We start from the raw sequence: 22,734 nt of genomic DNA on the forward strand, positions 1-22,734 counted from the left end.
TGAGAGTAAGATTGAGTATTTTTAGAATAAGGAAAAATGGCGACTCTAAGAGTAAGAAAGATTAAGCATTGTTAAAGTGGGGGAAGCCTTCTGAGAGTAAGATTGAGCATTGTTAGAGTGGGAGAAGATGTCCTGATCCAAAAGAGGGCTCTGAAAGTAAAAAAGACTAAATATTGTTAAAGTGAGGGAAGATATCATGGTTTTAGATGGGGCTGTAAGAGTAAGATTGAGTATTGTTAGAGTGGGGGAAAATGGGGGCTTTGAGAGTAAAATTAAGCATTATTAAAGTGGGAGAAGATGTCATGATCCCAGAGAGGGCTCTGAGAGCCAATATCGGCTATGTCATATTAATTATGTACTAAAGTGAGATTGAGCATTTAAAAATTTATACTATCTTCAACTCATGAGTCCCCAAGAGTTTTTTTTTTTTTTTACGGGGACAAAATTGTGATGTCAACAGAACAAAACAAATAATACCTTGAAGACAAAATCGTGAGTCTAATAGATCAAAATGAACAATATCTTACAGTTTGATATGAATGGTGACACCTTGGTACATGAAATTGAAGTTGGAATTCATTGCTTAATTCTTGTTAACCTTATCAAATTTATGAATAACTTTTTATCGTTAAATTGGATGATCAATTGTTTTAAAAGTTTAAGTTATAAAAATAGACTCAATTATCATATATAAATTTTAAAAGCGACCCTTCATATACAAATCGAATGAATTATTAATAAATTTACACGTGAATTAATTAAATATTATAAAATCTTACCAACGATGGACACAATAAAAGACACATTTTTTTAAAACTTGAATTCGGGGTTGCATGTTTAGTTGAGTGACCAATTATCTTAAAAATCTAAACTAATAGAAAAGAGTCAACATTCCGTGAGCTTGTAAAGTTTTGAGACAAGAATGTAGTAAAAAAGCAGTGCCTTGCTTTTAGAACCGCAAAAATTGCTCTATGGTTGTGGACATCCTTGTTAAATTTCTTATCAAGTGCTTTTATTGAGATCCGTTCTGAAAGCGACAGGAGACGACATTAATGTAGCGTGATCTCAGGTAAGTCCATGAATGTAGTCTTGCAGATTTGGAGTCATCGGCCATATGGTCCCTGGTATCGGAACATGATTCTCCAGGTCGGTCAATAAAGGACCCCTACACTTGATTTCTTGTTCTTCCTTCCATAAGCTGCAATAAAGTCCTGACATTTTTCCTCTTTTTTTTTCTCTTTTCGTTTGGCAATAAATTCAACCTTGTCTACCTTGGGGACAGTAAATTTTTCATGTTTTAGTTCATCGACGAGTGTTACCATGTCTGTCAGGAACTGAATACAATAAAGGGTGGCAGGTTCCACCTTGGGTCAATCTAATTGCCTTACATATTTGACTGTTTACTGACGCTGTTCAATCTTTCTCCGGAGCTGACTCTTGTAGCGAAAGATGTTTTGAGGGCAATTCATCAATGGCTTTTTCACCAAAATTCTTAGCTCACTGTCAATTCCAGATTAAAAACTGGAATGGGAAATCGAGACTTGGAGATATCTTTATATGAGAAAGCATTTACAAACTACTCGAGATCAAAATCTATACAGAGAAACAGTGAGTTTATATTACTTCAAGACGAAGTACTCCTCCATACATCTATACAATCATCTAACAATCGACTTCCGGACTCAATCTCTATCTATCCTTTTGGCTACCAAAAATAGCCTCCCTGGTAACAAGCTTTATTCCTCTCACCCATAGCTCAGCCATTTCAAACCCACCTTGACACACAAAATGGAACTCTTTGTTCTTGGTAGTCACAACCCGAAATACTCCAGGTTCGTTGGCATCGCCCTTGCTGCGCCTGTTCCTCTTAAAGGCTGGACTTGGTCCTAATTCTGCCTCTCGACATGTCACATTTCGTCGACTTGACTTTCCCCACTGCAGCACTCCGGCGGACCCCACCATTTTCACGTTTTTCCCGTGTGGCTTTCCCTTGCCTCCCCTGGTATGCTTCATTACAGGGGCACCACCAAGAACAAGCTTGCGAGCAAGCTCATCTAGAATCACACGTTCTGCATCATTTTTCAAGCCAGCAGTTTTTCTAGCAAGAGAGAGTGCGGTTTCCCCTTTAGCATTCCTAAAATCACAATTCGCTCCGTGTGAGATTAAGAGCTCACACATGGAACCGTGGCCTTCCCTAGCTGCTAACATAAGCGGAGTGTAGCCATCTCCATCAGGGACATTTACATCATAGCCCCTGCTTTTTAACAATTTGACAGCATCCAAATCTCCATGACGTGCTGCACAATGCAAAGCATAGAAGCCTCCAGCATTGCGGTTGCCCTTTTCAAGTGCAAAATCAAGCATCACCTTCTCAAACAGGTCACGATTCTGGTTCAGTTCAGACAAGGTAATTGCAGTCTCACCAGATTTGTTGCACAGCTTAACATCAGCCCCGGCATAAACCAGCAACCTGAATGCTTCAACATGACCCTTTAAGGCAGCAACCATGACTGCTGAGAAACCATTATCATCCTGATAATCAAGATCAACTTCTCTCCTTTCTATCAGAGCTTTTAGGGCATCAGCATCACCAGCTTGAGCAACAAACATTAAGGGAGAGAAAACTGAAACGTTGCTTGACTTGGGTATCTTTCCAACCTTGATTACGTCTAGCACTGCTTGCTGAAAACCAAGGGACCACCGGTTTGATTCAGCAATTGAAATAGCAGACTGACCAGAGACATTAACTAAGCCAAAGTCAGCACCAGCCCTGGTCAACACTTTAAGACATTCTTCATGCCTGTACTTTGCACAAACCATCAAAGCTGTGTCACCAATATCTGTCTTGGAATTTAGATCACAACCAGAATCAATGAGGGATTGAAGGGTTGCTGACAAGCCAAGACGGGCAGCCATGTGTATCGGACGGAACTCAGTTTTCATGGTTTTAACTGGGGATTCTACATTTGCGCCACAATTCAAGAGCACTTTGACAGCTGCAGCATTGCCACAAAGGATAGCATGGTGGAGGACGGTTCTTCCATAGTGAGGTGTCTCAAGGGTGAGGTGCTGAAGGAGCATGCGCAAGATGGCACCACTACCTTCAAAATATTCTACAGCACACCAACTGATAGCATAGGGTTCAGCCAGTCCTGCACCCACTCGAAACTCTTCACCTGTAGTCGTGTCCCACGACCATGCTCCCAGACTTACTTTAATATCGGTTGGGGTCCCAGCCTGCTTTATGTTTTTGGATGTGCAAGATAATGAGCTAAACTGGTTTAGAAGGTAAGAAACAAATAATAAAAACAATAACAGAGAAGGATTGCTCAAAGCATGTTACTTATTTTTTAATGCAACTCTTTAAACTCTCTTTGTTGACTTATCGGGGGAATATAAAACGCCATCTTGCTAAAATCAACTGTTCTTAAGGGAAATAAAGTACCACAAAGGTTGACCAGATCCAGATGTGATGCAACTATTATTTGAATATGCTAGAGATTTAGATGCTAGTCATAATGAGCATTCAGATTCCAAAATTGTACATCACACAGGTATTTCGTGGCATGAAGCATTTATTTCAGAGTTTTGGAAAATTGTGTAAAACATACAGTACACTAAAAGATTAGAAGGTCACCTGTAGAAGCAAGCAAACAACAGAGACCTGCCTACTAACAACAGCAGCCACAAGTGCTGTGCAGTCAACATTTGTGTGCAAAGAAGGTTTAGACGACCGGAGCAGCTGCCTATGACTTGCACTTGCATCAACACCACACTGTAATTGAGCAGGAGAGCCATTAGATTATCATGCAAAATCTAATATAAATAACACGTAATCAAAATTACATCACAAGCTTAATAGAATGGTGGATCAACTGAAAAACACCAGTAGAAATTAATTTATCATCTTTATGAGTTCTTGAATAATGTGGAAGTTATTATACTGCTGCCAAACTAGTAACAGATTAAAATCATCAAGAACTTATCTAATTGTCAAAAAGCCAAAGTTGGCTAAATCAGCAATAAGGGCATCAATACCAATAACCCAACTTACCATGAGGCCTAACAGAGCATGCAGGCCAACAGCAGGTAAAAGCCAGAATTACATGCCATTCTAATGGTTAAAACTGTTGACCTGCTCCATTGTTGTGTTTTATTATAGTGGGTTTTCGAGCCTTACTCATGTAAAATTTGAGGCTAAGTGGTGCATGTGATAAAGTATGATGGTTTTACCTTTATGAGGGTGTCCACCACTTCCACAAACCCCCTGCAGCATGCTGTGACGAGAGCATGAACAGCAACATGTGGCCGAATTAAATCAGAGCCCATGAGCAGTTCTGCAAGCCTTGCTTGCCCATGGCCGCTTGCCTCTAGAAGAGCTTCCTCACAAGCTGGCTGAGAAGCCCCAGCTTTAAGCAAGATTTCGAGAATCTCAAAGTGGCCCTCCCTCACTGCTACTGTTGTTGCAAAGCCTTTGAAGAGTTTCTGATTCACATCAGCTCCTATGCTCTGTCATTTGAAGTGTACCAACTTTAGTGCATAATATAAAGGGTTTTTTGTTTTCTTTTTGACAGTTTAAGTTGGGGTAAAAAGAATTTAAACTTGGCACTCATTTTTTGAGCTAATTTTACCATAAGCCTAATACTTTGGCCACAGTATAAAACACAACATGATATCATACTCTGTAAGTTTTCTTTTCTTTCTCCCCTTTTCTTAAAATCTTACAGAGGTCGATAAGAAGAAAATATTACCACTAGCATAGTGACTATTTTGGATTCTTCATCAGGTAACAAAATCTCACAGCTACAAACAGACAAAAATGGGGAACAACACTGATTGGTAGACAGAGAAGCGTAGAACTTTCTTCAAGAAATGCATGAAGATTTCAATCAAAAAAGGATATGGGGGATGCATCATGTAAGTGTACCGTTTTTTACTTCAAACTCAAGCCAATGCTCAGTGACAACCCAGTATGGGCGCTTGCAGAGCATATTTCCATAGAATAAATATGCAAGTCAATAAAACTTCCCGCTCTTACTTATTTTTGAATGCTATAACATCTATCTTCCTAGTTATATAATGGAAGACAAAATTTCGAATAACTTGATGCAAAAAAAAACCAGAAACTATAATGGCCTAACGGAACAAGAAAATCTCTAATGGATTTACTTCAGGAAAGAAAAACTATGTTTATGAATTAAAAACAGGAAAAAGGACAAATTAAATCGCACACATATTATTGAACACTAAATATCTTGGACTATATTATACTCTTATATTTTCACTTTAATCAATATAAGAGAAGTATAATTGGCAAACCAAACAAGTAACATATAAATGAATGAGGACCAAATCGAAAAATTTGGTCTACAGCAGCCAAGATTAACACTGCCAATCCAACTCTTGATCAAAGTCCAGAGACAGGATCATCTAATTTGACCAAAACAAAAGCTGAAAATGATTAAGTTTTTGTTAAAGCAAACTAAAATGATTTAATAGCCTACTAAAAGCTGTCTCAACTAAAAGATTAACAGCTCCCCAGAAAATGAAAATATTACATAGACCCTCGCCATAAACAATCAGGTAGACATATTCATTACGAATATTTCTCAAATAGACCATTGCATTTATTATTTCTAAATATATATGAAAGACATCGGTAGCGCATACATTTACTCATGTATTTAGTTTTTACAGTAAGAAAAGGCAGTAAATTTTGTGCTTCACAGGGGGGCACAAACCAAATATTCATACCAAGGAAAGTATGAAGTAACCAGAGCAGTAGTGTTGGTAGAGATTAAAGGCAAATATTAAATACATACGAATGAAAGATAATAAAATTTACCATACTGAATTAAAGAAGCTTACTTAACTCTGTACAAATTTTCATTTTCCATTATTATTATATGGTAATTCTTACCGTAGGTAATTCCGTAATTAAATTATGGGGACCAGAGCAGGGGAAAGCAATAAAGCGAGCAAAGACACAGTGAATCTTTCAAGATACGAAAAAGTTTTAGGTAGAAAAAGAACATTGATTTTCGAAGATTATGTCCGAGGAACATGTTAGATGTAACCTTAGCTTCCTCAATTTTTGAGAAAACCAAAAAGTTGAAAAAAGCGTAAGGAAGTAATTATTGATTAAAGAACAGAAAATTACGAGAAATAATAAATTAGCTTAAAATTCAAATAATTTGAGCACTTCGAAAAAGTAGAAGATCAGCAAACTTCTCAGTTGAGATTGAAATTTGAATTTGAAAAAAACTCGTTTCGAAGTGAGAATATCTTATCCTCTTACTTTTTCTCAGTAGCCAAACAGAGTATCACAGAGAGTGCATGTGAAACGCTCCAAAATCGACAAATCAACAGGTAAAGCCTTTGGTTTTTACTAAATTTTGGACAATGTCGTTAAAAATGGAGACTTCAAGAGCAACGATCTGATCCTCTTGGCCTAAAACATTGATTTTCAGTTCCAAGCTTATGATTTCGGAAATTTTCACTTATTCGAAAAAAAAAGAATAAATTATGGAAATACTTCTTAAAAAATAGTTAAAAATCAGTGCACGCAACTCAAAAGTTTAACTCTGATCACTGAAATCCAGAGTAGCGTAAAACGCGTGAGAATCACAAGCAAAACGACAATGGAAATGAGAAAAAATCGTAAATTTCAAGAAAAAAGAGAGAACAAAAAGATTTCAACTTTGATCATCAAAACGAGGAAAAAAATAACTGTAAAACGCGACGTTAATGAAACAGTTTGAATCACAAACCCGATCAAAACGAAAAAGCAAAAAGAGTAAAAAAACGAAACTTTTGTGTTGCATTACCAGTAGTTTCTTTACGAGAGCGACACTTCCAACATGAACAGCGAGGAAAAGAGCTGTGACGTCAGTTTTAAACTCTTCATACTCGACGCGCACCTCACTCGCCAATTCTTCTCGTAAAACGACTTCAGTCTTCCTCGTTTTCAAGCAGACGGCGCCGACGAAGTTGACGTCGACGAACGGATCGGCTATGCACTCGAGAGCGGACATCAGATCGCTGGATAACGAAGCTTCGAGCAGACGCTGGGAAACTTCAGCCTCGTAGTCGACGGGAACCACCTGTCTGCTGCCGGAAAACACCATCATTGTTACACTTGGCGGTTTGTTTAAGGTAGCACCAAAAGCCAATGTAACTTCAGGTGAGAGATGGCATACGAGGATACCGAGGCTCAAGGGAGAAGCTCTCAAGAAAAAGGACAACAAAAATTAAAAAGACAAAACTTGAAATAAGTGAGCGCCAGAGACTGAAGAGAGGATGGTGGCTTATTTATTGGAACGGTTTGTTTTTTACTTTTATTTTTTACTGCGGATAAAGATTTAGGCGGAGGATGTGAGGTGGGCCCGGGCTTTGTAAATTGTTGGCGTCAGACAGAAGACCACTTCGCTTGAATATCGGTAATAATCGTCCGTTTGAGATCTCAAATCAGGACCGTTTGATGGGCATTAATATTGATATCTGGACCATTTAAGTTTATTACCGATAAACGAATCTTTTAAACATTTAAGTTTTATTTGGTAAAAATTAAAAAAAAAAGCTTAACAAAATTTTTTAACTTTAATTGTTCACAAAAAGGGGTTGGTACCAAACGGACCTATTGAGACCAACAATTATGGTTAAATTAAGAATCTCTAACTAATTGATGTTGAGATAAGGCAGGGGATTTAAAATGGTAATATTTTAATTTGATTTCCTCTTTGATGCTGTTTTGCCTTATTACTTTCTTTTTGAACTTCTTTCCATGCAATTGTCAAATTTGATTGCAAACGTAATATAAACAAGAGATATAATTTCGATTAAAAATTTCAACTGCAATGAATTTGTTTTTAATCATAAAAGTATATAAATATCTCTGATTACTATTGTAATTATTTTTAATTGTAATAGCCGGTATCAAATCAGGGTCTTAATTGAACACTTGAACTTCAGTTTAAAATGAATTTTTATTTAACTTTTACCTATATTTCAAAATACAAAATTTCACTAGTAACTAATACAAGGTTTAAGATGCAAACAAGATTAAAAATTTACTCTCATGAAAAGAATTTTGTACTTAAAGTGGTACCAATCATGGACCTCTTTGTTAAGATATATCTCCTAATTGTCATTTGTCACTGAAACGAAGGGCAATTGGTTAAGTAGGCATTTAAACAAAATGCTAACATTTAATATTAGCATTTGTTTCGGTGTACAGAAAATATCTTAAAATGTTAATTAAGATCTCAACTTAAGTCTTATTATACGTTGAGTTTGGTCTAATTATATGTTGATTTGTTGATTGATTTATATATTTGATTAATTTAATTAATTTTTTATATAAGATTGTAATACTTCGTCATGCTTGTAATTTACACTTGCAATTAATAATTATAATTTCATAACAAAAATAAACTAGTAATAGTAAGTTCAACAAATTTCAAGTCTTAACCCCAAAAAAGACAAAAATCACATAGTATCATGAGTGGGAAAAGGGTAGTAATTGACAATTTTGCTAATTGGGTGACAAACAGAAGCAATGCCAGACAATTTTGCAGGGACGAGGGCATTCTTAGGAGTGATCATGGATGGTGCTGAAAGACTTAAAGAATTGTATTGGTCATCGGATTCTTTCTACTGAAATTATACCGGTTCTTGTCTTTTCTTTGGATCATTGACGAGACCAGAACAGCCGCGAACAACAACATGGAGACAGCCAACAAAAAATTTCGAAAAGAAAGAACAAGCAGTGACCTGCAACATGCCAAAGACATGCCATGCTGCATGCATTCAACACATGGCTGTCGGGTTTTTGTAGCATCACTGTTTTCCTATTTTAATAATTCACTGAGATTCATTGCTATCACCATTATTTTTCCATCTGCTTCTTCGATCCAAATTAGTTAACTGTCTTTTTCATTTTATTATTGTTAGTATTATTATGGTTAGCGTATGGATTATAGGTTAAATCAGTTCAAAGTAACAGAAGGTTTTCAAAAATCAAAATGAACAACTAGAAATAGAGATATTAGTATTAAATGACAACTTTGGTTTTATGATCATGGCATTATATCCTGAACTTGTAATGTACATTTAGTTATTTTTTCCTTTTTAATAGTATAATATTATAAATTAATACTTTTTTAAGCTATTTATCTCTTTATTGTCCAACTAATGTGTAACAACTATTTTTAAAAGCTTTTGGTATGAGATTGAGGAGTGGTATATAACATTAAAAGTAGTCAAAAACTTTAAAATTAAAAAAAGTTTGAAGAAATCAAATAATGATTAGGGGTAGTTACCATTAGGTGAAACACAAAGAAAGTTATGATTGAAAAACAGATTGGACAAAAGTTGATTTAACTCCTACCTCAATCAATAATTCAATAAGAAATCTTGAAAAAATTGAAGTTATGATCAAAGTTTAACAACTAAACACAATAATGATTTCATGTACGAGAAAAAAAAAAACAATTGAGATAGAAAAAATTATCCATTTTTCTAAATGCTTTGCATCATTGGCCAAAAGAAGGAAAAAAAACACTTGCATTATGAAGTATAGTAAATTTCATGTACTCGAGCATTTAATTCATTAATTAGTGTCTGAATTCCCTGTCTAAAGATTAGAGTTCAAATCTCCTTTACTCCAATTATAAAAAAAAAGTATAATAAATTCCATCTACATCTTTGCCTTGCAATCTTTTTTCAAAAATTAATCTAATCTTATGTAGATAAGTTCTATTATCAAAAGAGATTATATTTTTAATTTTTTTCTACCCAAAAAGTTAAATTGATAAGGTGTGTAACGTCACCACTAATAAGTCACCCAGGACTCCTATATCTACCTATGTGGAATTTTTGAAAGCACCTTGCTTATTTTTTTCTTAAGTGACTTATAAGCGATGGTGCTACACACTCATTAAGTTAACCTTTTGAGATTTATGGCTCTACCTGCAGCGTTTCTTTTCGCTGGATGCATATTATCTCGACAATGTTGGATTCATGTCCACGTGAGAACCGTGATATCTTCTCTCACTTCAACAAGGATCTATTGTCCTCGGTGGCACATTGCTAGTACTTAGAGTCCGATACTAATTGTCACAATACACACCAACCTTTGTTAGGTATTATCCGCTTTGGCTTTTTGGCTTCACGATTTTGTCTTTACGATGTGGGATTTATGTCCACGTTAGGACCGCGACATCCTCCCCCACTTCAACAAGGGTCTATTATCCTCAGTGATACATTATTTAGTATTTAGAGTCCATTCTGATACCAATTGTCACGGTCCACATTAATCCTTGTGAGGTATTGTCCGCTTTAACCTGATGGCCTCACAGTTTTGTCCCATAAAATACGCCTCACAAGTTGAAAATGGTGTGAACCCTTATATTTTCAGTATCATTCTAGTACATAGCTAATGTGGGACTCATGATTTTCTTTTCTAAGAATATGACATCCATCTTTACTCCGCGCTGAAAGTTCTTTTTAATGTAAAATTTTGTGGCTCTACTCACTGAAAGCTCATTATCTCGATGATGTAAGATTTACATCCACAAGAGAACCATTATACTTAACATTTCAAGAAAAAAGTAGGTAAGGTACTTTCAAAAATTTCATATTAAACAAGTAAAGGAGCCTTGAGTGATTTGTGATGGCATTGCACACCCCATAAGATTAGCTTGTTGGAAGAGTAATGATCTCGTAACATAAAACTCTAGTTAAAAAGTATAATATTAAAAAAAAGGTTAAAACCACTAAGATATATGCTATATCTATGGTAAAATTTAACATTAAAAAAATTATAAGCTTATAAAATTTAACATTACAAAAATTACATACTTGTAGCAAAGAATAAATACTCTGACAAAAGATAGTAGTACTAGTTGTTGACACAAGGTCAAAGACGTGTGCTGCCATACGATACTTCGCATATTTTACAAACAGTGAAAAAAGAAGAATAAAGTTTACTGCCAAATTCCAAAATACTCCGTAGTCAACACAAGTAATCAACAAGCAACCTTGTTTGACTCGCAGCCTTAGTCATATCTCTTTTGACCATCAAATATTTTTTTCTTTTCTTTTTTCACTTCAGTCATCCGATCAAGTGGCCAAGAATCACGATGCCCAAATATCTAAAAACCCTGTCCTTTGACTGCGTCACATCACCTGTGATCTTGACACGTGTCGGTTGTAATGGTGGTAAATCTGGAGTACGTCCCGATACATCTACATCACCGTGTGTGACCTGAGGTAGCTGCGGGTCCTGACGACTGAGATTTAGTGAGGGGTCCTTGGATAGTGCTGATATCAGCGTATAGCTGGATGTACTGAATCCTTACTACCGAACAGCATCCCGGGGGATCTTTTTGGTCCCGCTAAATCGCAGAAGATATTGTGATCTGTACGAGCGAAGCCTTGGGCAGCTTAGCTCCGCCGCAACTGCATGGTCAGCAATGAGGTTGTCTCAGCATCCCTTGCCACGTGTTATGTCACAATGGTAAGTCAGTACCCGGACTTACTACTTGTTTGGTAGCTTGACTTTGTAAGACATCAATCATCTTACAACTGCCGTACCCTTTCAACTTCTTCTTTTATTCTAGTAATATAATTAAAAAATCCATCCAAAAACCAAATTAAAAATAAAATTTTAATATGCATTGGAAAAGCAATAAAGAAAATTCTATTATATTTCTTCAACAAACAAAAATTAGTTTAAGATATTTTATATAGAATTATAACTTTAAATTCCTTTTAATATAAGAAATTTAATTTTATAAAATTTTTATTATCATATTTAAAATCGATTCAACACAATTTAATCATTACTACTCGCACAAAAATTGTTGCTTAACTCTTAATCACCCTTGCCATTTAGCCAAGTCTATAAGTCAAATTTGATATGCTTCCATGACTGAATAAAGATAAACTAATAATGAGGTCATGTTGGAGCTTTAACATGCAAGCCATCAATGGGAATTAACTTAAGAAATTAACTAAAAAGTACCAATCGAGTAGGCGAAGTTGAAGTCATGACAAATAAAAGTCTATTTTATAATTTTGTGCAATGTGTTTAATTTTATATTATAAAAAAATTAATTTTTAAATTAAAAAATTTTAATGATAAGAGTGAATTAATAAAAACAATTTATTAGATATGTGATATAAAATTATGAAAAAGATATAGCACCAAATGCAAATAGATAATTTTTGTTCAACCATGATTGGTGTAATTTATATTGACTTAAAGTTTTGTTTGATTGATATTTTCGTTATTAATTTTTCTTATCTTTTAAGTGTTATTTTTTTACAAAAAATAAATATGAAGTAGACAAAATTTTAATTTTTAAAATTTGCTTACAAGACAAAAGACGTCCTTCCATTGATCGAAGAAAGTGAATATAATATAGAGATTGCTGACAATGAATTAAAACAAGGTAGTAAATATAATCAGATAAAAGTATCATTAATCTTATATCATGTTATTTATGTTATTAATTCATAGTTGTAAAACAAGGAAAAAAGCATTACCTAGTTTTATTTATATTTTCTTGAGCCGGCCAAAACCCATGATCCGTTGATGTTGTCGAATCATTCAACATTTTGACTTCAACTTGATCCAGCTTTGAAGGGCATTAAATTCCAAGTTACTAAAACATGCGTACCGGCACTACAATAAATTTGGATTTTAACTAAATTTATTAAGTGTAACATATTTTTTATGCAATAAAATTTTAAAATGCAATGTCACTTAAATTTGACATAATATGTGAAAAAAAATTTAAATTATTTAATAAAAATTTAATTTAATTTATATATTTTTATTATATTTAATTAAAAATTATATTTTTATTTTAAATTAAATAATTTTTGATGATCAATAATTGATTAATTGTGATCAGTTAAAATATTATTTATTATTTTATATTTATATTATATTGATGTGAAGAGTGAAAATGTAACATGTTATCGTCATGTTATGTGATATAATATAATAAATGATATTTTGATTAATAATAATTAATTAAGTTATAAAAACGTATTTGATTTTAATAATAAATTTTATTAGAGTTTGATTAAAATAAAAAAAGTTTAATTAAAATTTTTAAAATATTATATAAAAACTAAAATTTATAAAGATTTGACTGTAACGAGGATTCATGCATGAAACAACCCTAAGTGGAGCACTCGTGCTGCCTCCTGGACGTGGAAAAACCAAAACAATAACGAAAATGGCGGGGCGGCATGGGGAAGGCCTTACACGTGTTTCTCGAATTCCATCTTCCTCACTCCTCGCCGTCCTTTTTTATCTCCTGAAGCAGCCCCCTTTTAAAAAATAAAAAAAAAATACAAAGGAAAGAAAAGAAAAAGATTAGTTAAATTTACAGTGCTCGAGGCCAGCAGCGATTCATGTGCAGGTAATTAATGGCCGTTTCGAAGTTCCAAGAGACGATCTTTTCCCGTATCAGTTTGGACGAAGGGTACGGACACACACCACTACTTACTCGAGAATTCAATGGTGCATGGGTTTCCATTTGCTCTCTATTCAGCTTATGTCCTTTTACTTAATATGCCTCAATGGGTGGTCGGCTCCAGTGATGCTATATTAATACTGCAGTTTTTGCTGAAGACTTTTTCTACGACATATTTTAAAATTAATTAAAATATTATTATTATGTTTATATAAATACATAAATAATAATTTGTCAATTTCGAATCATGAATTTTATCATGTATTGTGATATTTGGATTAGTTTACTTTTGAGATTGGATTGTTTTGTTTATTGTGTCATTCGAGTTTTGAATTGTTTTAAATTAGACTAAAAAATTTATGTTCAATTAAAAAATATGTGATCAAATAAAAAAAAGTTTATTTGATCATAACCCAATGAAAGTAGCTAGCAATTTTGCATATTAACTATGTTGTGATTTTCCTTAATTCGAACTTCAAAGTTTTGTTCATCAGCCACCAAAGATTTTTCCTGTGGTTAGATCATGAAGAGGGCGCTTTTGTCATACAACTTGTTTACCTTTTCTTTTTCCTCCATTTTGTTCAAAAGGAGTGTAGTATTAAATTCTAAGAGTATTTTTTATGTTCTTAATTGTTGAATGGGTCATCTTTATCCATTAACCCACTGACCTTAAATCCCCCAACAATCTTGGGCCAGTGTACTTTGGTGGAGATCATTCCAATTGTCTACCACAGATGAGACAATGGAGAAACTTCTTACCAGTTTTACCACCCACCTTCGACCTTTTCCAACAATCTGAAAAAAATCAAACTCATTCCATTTTTCCTTTGGGAACAATTCATTTCCTTTCAAATTAAAACAAAACCCAAAGTTGAATACTAGGAGGGAGGGGCCATTGGCAGATCAGGTTCAACCTAAGTGGTCACCCAAAGAAAAGAATTCTTTCATTTCAAAATTTGAAAACCTTTCCAAGTCATAGCTCACAATCATTGTTTTGAGTTTAAATTGGCTTGGCACCCAAGGTTTTCTATCCCTCTCATGAGATTAATCCTCAGAACCCATCTTTTCCAACTGAAATTTTGCATGACTTAGAAGTATTTCAAGACTCCTAACTAACCCTGTTGAATTAATTTCATGTTGCTTGCAACTCAAAGTTTCTAAAAAAACTTAAAACTTGTGTGTTAATCTTCCAAACCTTAAGCAAATATGATATTTGTCTCATTCAACATTGATATCTTTTGGGACCATGTTTTTCTCCTTTTTGGTGGCCTATCCTTTAAATTATGCTTTGATTATTTCTTTCACTTAGCAAAAGAAAACAAAAGGAATTTGCTTTCATTCATGTGGCAGTTTGTTTATTTATCTTTTCCATTTGGCAGCTCAACTGCGCCCAAAATATAATTAGAAGCAATCAATAAAGTGCTTGAAGATTTTGATTACTGTTTTAGTTTAGATTGAATTATTATATATCAACCCAACAACTTTCTTATAAGTTTTACTTTAAAAAGGGGTGTATGTTAATTTCAAAGTTTTGATTAATTAAAGAGCAACCCCACTTACACGTATTTGGTTTTAACTTTTTCCATATAATACTGAATGATTTCTTTTTTCTTAATTAATACCCTATGAATGATTTCTATTCCGATTAAGGATTAAGTTGTTTATTTTATCCAGTAAAATTATAAAAAATATTTTCAAATATAAATAAATAAGTCAATTTTGAATTAAAAGTATTTTTGATAATTTTTGTATCAAAATTAAAAACTTGGTTTCTATGGAAACAAAAGTTATTCACGAAATACTAATTGAAAATAAAAAAACCACGCAACGCGAATTGAAACAATTACAAAATATTATATGAAAAAAGTTGAAATCGATGGTATTTATTGTTATTCAAAATTGAGATACCAAAATCTTTAATTGAGGGAAGAAAAATCATGGAAGAAGAATTTGGTGGGAAACCCATGTAAGGAAAAAGGTGAGAAACGCAATTCTTGGGAGTAAGCTTTTGGGTGGGGGTTGTCCATTGTATTTGCATATGCATAATAAAGATGTTGTTTGATCATTGCAAATCATTAGGGGAAACTTAAAGCACACATTGTTTCCAAAAGCTAAAGCTCATGGTTTTCTTCTCATTTCTTTTACTTAATATAATTCTTTTTTTTAATTATTTTTTATTTTGAGCAGGCTCCTCTTGTCCCCTCAAGCTTCATATAGAAGCTGCCTAACCAAGCCATGGTGCAAGAGTTTCGAGATTAAGCAGATCTGCCTGCTACAATGTGTTCGTGCAAATGATACATATAGCTCAAATCTATAGCTATAAAAGTTAACTCGTTAAAAGAAAATCTTTTTTGCGAAAAACCCTTTAATAATAAATTTAATAAATTTTAATTATTTAAATAAATTGAGAGAAATATTTTTGATTATTTGAATCAATGTATAAAAAAAATTTTCATGAATCATCTTTAAAATTTTTTGGGAGAGAGAAGGGTTGAGGGATAGGTTAAAGAGGGTGAAAAGTCTGTTTTTGAGAAATTGTCTTATCGTTTTAGAAGGTTTATGACAATTTTCTTAAATCAAGGAATTTAATTTTTGTTGATACGAAAATTTTTTACATCCATTATTGTATTTCTTTCATGTCAAATATGAGAAAATAATCCTTTTTTCTTTTTTTTTGAAAAGCATTGTCATGCTAATGCTGTCCGAACACATAGCTGGTACTATGATGCGAAACGGGCTTTAAGACTTTAAGATCTTCTTTGGACTTGTGTTTACGAGCCTAATTAAGTAACAAATGGTCTCATCCTTGTCCATGGACGGCCCAGATTCACAATAAAAAAGAGAGGATATTAGCCCAGTACTAACCAGGCCCAAAATGGGCCCAATATACTCCGAGATCCGACCAAGACCGTTAAATATCGCTTACGTGCTAGCAAGGCCTGGAATCCCGAAAAAGAAAATGGCGGCTGCGAAAATCAAAGACAAGCAGAGTACCCTTCTCTCTCTCTCTCTCTCAAATCTAAACGATAAAAAATTCATTAAAATTGAATTCCAAATTCGAATTTCACAATAATTGAGCTCATTTTCTTTTATTTTGTTTTTGATTATTTTTTATGTGTTTCTTTCTCAGCTTCTGCCAAAAGAGTGGCTGTCGTTGGCGCTGGTGTAAGGTACTACTTCGAATTTTACATTCCCTTCATTTCTTCCGGTTCTAATTTTTTGTTTGATTGTTTTTGACAATTTGATTGGAAGGAAAATTGCTGCATCGATGAGCATAAAGTTGAAAAATTTTAATGTTACGAGCTGATTTTTGTTTTGAAATTTGGAAGTGAGCTTTTCTTTCAACTAATTTTAAACGCATTTTATATTTTCTTTGGGACAAATGGACTATAATCAAGTGGACTCGCGGCGGCTTACAAGTTGAAATCACATGGTTTGAATGTTACGATGTTTGAAGCTGAAGGAAGGGCTGGAGGGAAGTTAAGAAGTGTTTCGCAGGAGGGTTTGATATGGGATGAAGGAGCAAATACAATGGTAATACTCTTTTATTTATTTTTTTATTTTTTTTTTAAATTTGGCTATAATTGCTTGTTTAGTTAAATAGATGGCGAATGTGGGTTGAAGTTTTAAAATGTAATGATGGTGTTGGTGTTGACACCAACTTTTAACTGATTAGTGCAGACTGAAAGTGAGATTGAAGTGAGAAGTTTGTTTGATGATCTTGGTATTCGGGATAAGCAGCAAGTTGTAAGTATAACTATAGCTATATCTTATGCATTTTTAAATGCTAATTTAGGAGTTATTAGTTGTGAGTTCATGCTTCAATACCACATTCTTTGCAAGTTTTCTGGTTACAGTTGAAAGCCTGGAAGCTACTTTTTTAAATAACTTGATTATTGGTGGCCTTTTGCAGCCGATCGCACAAAAGAAGCGGTATATTGTGAGAAATGGGGTGCCTGTATTAGTATGTTTTGCTTGTTCCATCTTTACTGCTATTTGAGTTTACATCTTATCCCAGTGAGACTCTTCACACCCTAAGATAGGTTGGTGTCTGGATCTGACTTTGTTCACAAACTCTACTTGATTTTTTCGTGCTAGATTCCCTCAAATCCCATTGCACTAATCACAAGCAACATTCTTTCAGCAAAATCAAAGGTTTGTTTATCAGAACTATTTTGGGTGCATCCAATGGATAAAAATTTTGGGTGTCTTATTTTAATCAATTAGCATACCATATTAGTTAAGCATGCAGGCTTTTGTGATATTATTTTAAGTATTGGTCGTGTGAAACTTTCTCATAACTTGAATCAACTAAAAGTGATATTGTAAAGCGGAGCTTACGTGGCTTCCTTTCCTCATTTTGCTTTTGTTCACATGCATTTGTTTTTGAAATAGTTATGATAGGCCTATATAGTTGGGGATTTGCTTTTGCAGTTTCAAATTATTTTGGAGCCTTTTTTGTGGAAGAAAAGTGACGCTTCAAAAGTATCTGATGCTTATAATCTGGAAAGGTGATAAACTCAATCCAGGTTTTCATAGTTATTAACATGCTTTTGTTCATCTGTTTCTCTTGCTTGTTGCTGCTTGATGTCTTGTTTCTTTACTGTATATTTTCAATTTTTACGCAGTGTGGGTGGATTCTTTCAGCGACATTTTGGGCAAGAGGTATGCTTTACTTTCTAATTCATTTTTAGCCCATGCTCTATCTTCCCAATCATAATGCCAAATATAACCCTTTATTTATTTATTTTTTTAACTTGGGTTCTGCATTGACTTCTGGAAACACTGATATTTAATGGTCTTGGGAAAAGAATTGCAAAAGATTGATGCCTTTGATGTCCATTTACTTATTGGTTCTATGTTATAAGGTTGTGGATTACCTCATCGACCCATTTGTTGCTGGGACCAGTGCTGGAGATCCTGAGTCTCTTTCTGTGAGTAATGCCTCATATCTTTGGACTAATCTGTTCAAGTCTTATGGAAGGAAGTATCAACCCGACTTTCCTTCTATATATATTAATAATTAGTGTGTCCGGCTACTTTCATGAGCTATGGCATTTAATGAGTTGTGAACTGGATCTTGTTGTTGATGGTTCATTATCGTTTTTTCGTAAATGTTGTTGATCACCTTGTCATGGTTAAAACAGATGCGCCATTCCTTTCCAGAGCTATGGGATCTTGAGAAAAGGTATTTCTTTTGTAACTTCTCTTCTATTCCTTTACATGAATTTTGCTGAATAAATTGAAAAATTTTCCTTTCAATCATTGAATTTGGCTTTGATGTCAATTTGTTTGCTTTGTCCTAGAGCCATTAAACTGCTAACCCTAAACTTAGGAGGAATTATAGGAAATTATTATTACTTTCCCAAGGCATTGGAAGACTGATCAGACATTATTACAAATACGACCTTGATACACTTTGCTTTTTCATTCTCTCTAAATTTCTGTATTCCTAGATCACTGCTGATGAAATCATGATGGGGGGCCTATTTTTTCAGTTTTGTGGTACTTCTTTCGCAATTTTAGAGCATTCTTTACATGTACAAACACTTGGTTGTGATACTCAATTCATAATTTTTGCCTATATGATATTTGTTAGAAGTTAGAATGAGCACATTAAAATTTGGACTAGGTGTATTGGTACTTCTACCCAAGATTGCCACTAATGTGTGTTAAAGAACTATATCTGGCTGTCAATTATTATGAATTGCCATTATTAGGATGCATTATATTCTTAAAAATAGTTAAGGTTTACTGCAATTTTAGTAGTGAATGAGCTATTACAGTCCCTTGAAAACTAAATAATGTCAATGGCATTCTTTCTTGTCAGGTTTGGCTCTATCATAGTTGGAGCAGTTAAATCTAAATTATCTGCCAAAAGGGAAAATCGTGGAGAAAGAAAAACTTCAGAGAAAAGGAAGCCTCTGCCCGGCCCATTTTCCTTTCAGGGCGGAATGCAGGTAAATGACTGATGGATAACTTTTTCTGCTCAAGAATTGTATTCGAAGTTCCTTGTGTGAAGATTGCTCCCTTCATCTATAAATGTAGGGATATATCTGAGTAATTGAATCTTTCTGCTGCCATAAAATTTGTTTCCTTTTTCATATATATTTCTTCGTGTTGGATTGGATCAACTTCTGAGACACTGTTTGACACATTTGAGCTTAATTTCTTTACCTTGGATGTTGCTCTGAGTAAAGCTTATTATCTTTATGTCACTTGCAAGGATGCTGTTTTACTTGATCTATTTAGCAGATTTAGATTTCCTATTCATTATAGAATTTACATATGGCACTGTTTTTACATCTTACAGTTCAATTCAATGTTCTTTAATAAAGATTATTAATCTTGCATGTTTCCCCCCATGGACATGTATTATTTTGGTACTGTTTTTTTGTTCTTTTACTTTAGAGAGAGCTTTATCTGAATTATCATGTAGAACCTTTTTTGACATACTTGACATAGTTTGACGGTTTGAGACATTAGGCAAGTTTACTTCTTCAAGTTGTACTATGGATAATGCCTGGAAAAATTTTCTGTGAAATGTATTCTAGAACTTTTCTATGACAGCTGTTACACATATCATGGAATTTGAACATTGCTATTGGCAGTTGTGGAAATATTTAACAAAAATCTCCATATCATTTGTATTTGCTATGTGAAAATGACAGCAATTTAGTACTTAATTCCGGCCACTTGTTTGCTTGCCCATTCCTTATCCTTCAGATTTTATTAGAGTTACAATTTTTATCAAAAGAAAGGTTACAGTGTCTGTTCTCTAAGCTTTACTTAAATGTGTTATTTCCTTTTCTTTTAGCATCAATAACTTGAACCTGATCTGGTCTTTTTAACTGATACTCTCATGATAATGCTGCAGACTTTTATCAATTAAATATGGTCCTTTATTTCTGGATGGCTTTTGCAGACACTTACTGATATGTTGTGCAAAGATCTTTCCAAAGATGAGCTTAAACTGAAATCAAAGGTTTTATCGTTATCTTACAGTCATGATGGGAAGTCTACATTAGAGAATTGGTCTCTCTCTTATGCTTCTGATCGTGACAAGCGCTCACAAGGTTCATCTTTTGATGCTGTAGTAATGACGGTTAGTTGGACTCCGTTTAGTAGTCAATTAAACTGTAGTAATTTTTCTTATTTGCTGCTGCAGAAAGAACATGTTGTGCGTTGACATGCATTTATGTTATGCTTTATGCTTATTTGTCCAAAGATATCATTGTTAACAAAAAGGTTCTTGTTTATTGCAGGCTCCCCTGTGCAACGTTAAAGAAATGAAAATTATGAAAGGAGGAAAGCTTTTTCCATTGAACTTTATCCCACAGGTATTTGCTTCTTCAATAGGAAAATCCTTACATTTAGATTGTGCCAGTTTACTTGTCAATTTCCATCGGATAACACAAATATTGTTGATTTATGAATGAGCAAAGGTACTTTTAATATCAGTTTAAGTTTATAGTCATTTTCTCTTGCCATCTAAAATGTAGGTGAGTTATATGCCACTATCCGTTATAATTACCACCTTTAAGAAGGAGAATGTCAAGAAGCCCCTAGAAGGATTTGGAGTTCTTGTACCTTCAAAGGAGCAACAAAATGGCTTAAAAACTCTGGGTAATGCTTGGCTATGGTACAGTGCATTAAAATGAACTTTAATTTTTTTTTTCCTTAGTGTGTTCATTGTATGTATTCACTCTCTGCAGGTACACTTTTTTCATCTATAATGTTTCCAGATCGTGCACCTAATAATTTGTATCTCTATACTACGTTTGTTGGGGGAAGTCGAAATAAGGAGCTGGCAAAAGCCTCAACGTATTGAAAACTTCGTTGGTTTATTTCTTTACCATACTTTTCTTACTTCATTGTATGTAAATTTGTTTTGCTAATAATTTTCATTGTTAATCATTGTTTTAGAGATGAGTTGAAGCATATTGTTACTTCTGACCTTCGGCAGTTGCTGGGAGTGGAGGGAGAACCCACATTCTTGAAGTACATGAACCATAACCTTAGCATTTTATTTTTTGTTACTGCTACTGTCTAATTGTAAAAATTTTGATAGTTATGTATGAGGTGTTTTGAATTAAAATGTGTAGCTGCATACATGATCTGACAACTTGAAATTTCCTAATGACAGTCATTTCTACTGGAGCAAGGCATTCCCGTTATATGGCCGTAACTATGCTTCAGTCTTGAAAGCAATTGAAAAGATGGAGACAGATCTTCCTGGATTCTTCTATGCGGGTAACTAACTGCGCTTTTACTTGGAAGTTTCTAATGTAATAACTCATTCACCTCAATCCTTTCCCACATAAAGAGTTTGACTATGCAAACACGTTATGAAATCCCAACAAAAACCTGGAAGACGTTGACTAGAGATTTTCGTTGCTGTCAACTGAATTCAGCGCATTTTCAACTTTCCTAACAAATGAATAAATATTGTATTCTACTGAGTGATGTAGAAGTTTAGATCTGATGTACTGATTGTTCCACAGAAGTGCTTTTGTCTGAATATAAAACGCCAAACAGGCACCATAATCAGTTTTTATAATCTTTACTTGTGTGAACTGTGTTGCTAGGTAACCACAAAGGCGGATTATCAGTTGGGAAAGCGATTGCCTCTGGGTGCAAAGCAGCTGACCTTGTAATCTCATATTTGGAATCTTCACATCAGAAGCTGCTCAAAGATTGAACGCCATCGAAGCAGGAATGATACTGTCTGTTAAGCATGAATGTAATCTTTCTGGTTTCTGCTTGAAATGGGCATCTATTCACAGAATGCTCAAACTATTTTCTAGAACAAACATTCAGCTATTATATAGTAACAAAATAGCAAGTCAATCTATTTTGATTAATCTGCCTTCTGGTTACTTAATGTTAGTTGGTATTTGTTGTTCATATGATTTAATGACATGATTATATAATAGTTCAGATGGTTATATCATCAAGTCATGTGACAGAGCATGAAAGTGAAGGAGGAAAAAATTCACTTCACCTATTACATGGTCGCGTGTCATGTTACGTGGATAAAAAATGTCAATTGAGATCGAGTCTGATGGTCGTATTTTTTGTTACGGACTAAGGATTCGTGTGGATATAATAAAAAAATTAAACATTTTTTGTTATATAAGAGAAAAATTAGAATGTTTTAGTATAAACAAAAAAGGAAAAGTGGGCCTGGGTTTATAAGTCACGAATTAATAATGTTTAAGTCCATGGAAATAGACAACAACCA

The 22,734-nt window shown here is 34.0% G+C and overlaps 2 protein-coding genes across 3 annotated transcripts; one reads left to right on the forward strand and one right to left on the reverse strand.

Annotated features, from left to right (window-relative positions):
* LOC18600957 (ankyrin repeat domain-containing protein 50) lies at positions 1,502-7,277 on the reverse strand. The gene is made up of 4 exons (XM_007031736.2): positions 6,828-7,277; positions 4,234-4,509; positions 3,638-3,775; positions 1,502-3,237 (listed from the first exon to the last, which is right to left on the reverse strand). Exons 1-4 carry the CDS (start codon positions 7,128-7,130, stop codon positions 1,690-1,692), a joined length of 2,265 nt encoding a protein of 754 aa, XP_007031798.2. The 5' UTR covers positions 7,131-7,277; the 3' UTR covers positions 1,502-1,689.
* LOC18600958 (protoporphyrinogen oxidase, chloroplastic/mitochondrial) lies at positions 16,438-22,379 on the forward strand. Of its 2 annotated transcripts, none has more exons than XM_018120333.1 (18): positions 16,438-16,480; positions 16,621-16,660; positions 16,889-17,024; positions 17,172-17,237; positions 17,404-17,454; positions 17,589-17,645; positions 17,925-18,001; positions 18,119-18,155; positions 18,359-18,424; positions 18,635-18,678; positions 19,321-19,450; positions 20,416-20,595; positions 20,756-20,830; positions 20,993-21,116; positions 21,206-21,314; positions 21,417-21,491; positions 21,637-21,743; positions 22,079-22,379. In XM_018120333.1, exons 1-18 carry the CDS (start codon positions 16,450-16,452, stop codon positions 22,189-22,191), a joined length of 1,518 nt encoding a protein of 505 aa, XP_017975822.1. In that variant the 5' UTR covers positions 16,438-16,449; the 3' UTR covers positions 22,192-22,379. The 2 variants fall into 2 exon arrangements, with proteins under 2 accessions (XP_017975822.1, XP_017975823.1); XM_018120334.1 differs by having other exon boundaries at positions 18,638-18,678.

The sequence above is a fragment of the Theobroma cacao genome, chromosome 4, assembly GCF_000208745.1.
Source record: "Theobroma cacao cultivar B97-61/B2 chromosome 4, Criollo_cocoa_genome_V2, whole genome shotgun sequence".
Taxonomy (NCBI): Eukaryota; Viridiplantae; Streptophyta; class Magnoliopsida; order Malvales; family Malvaceae; genus Theobroma; species Theobroma cacao.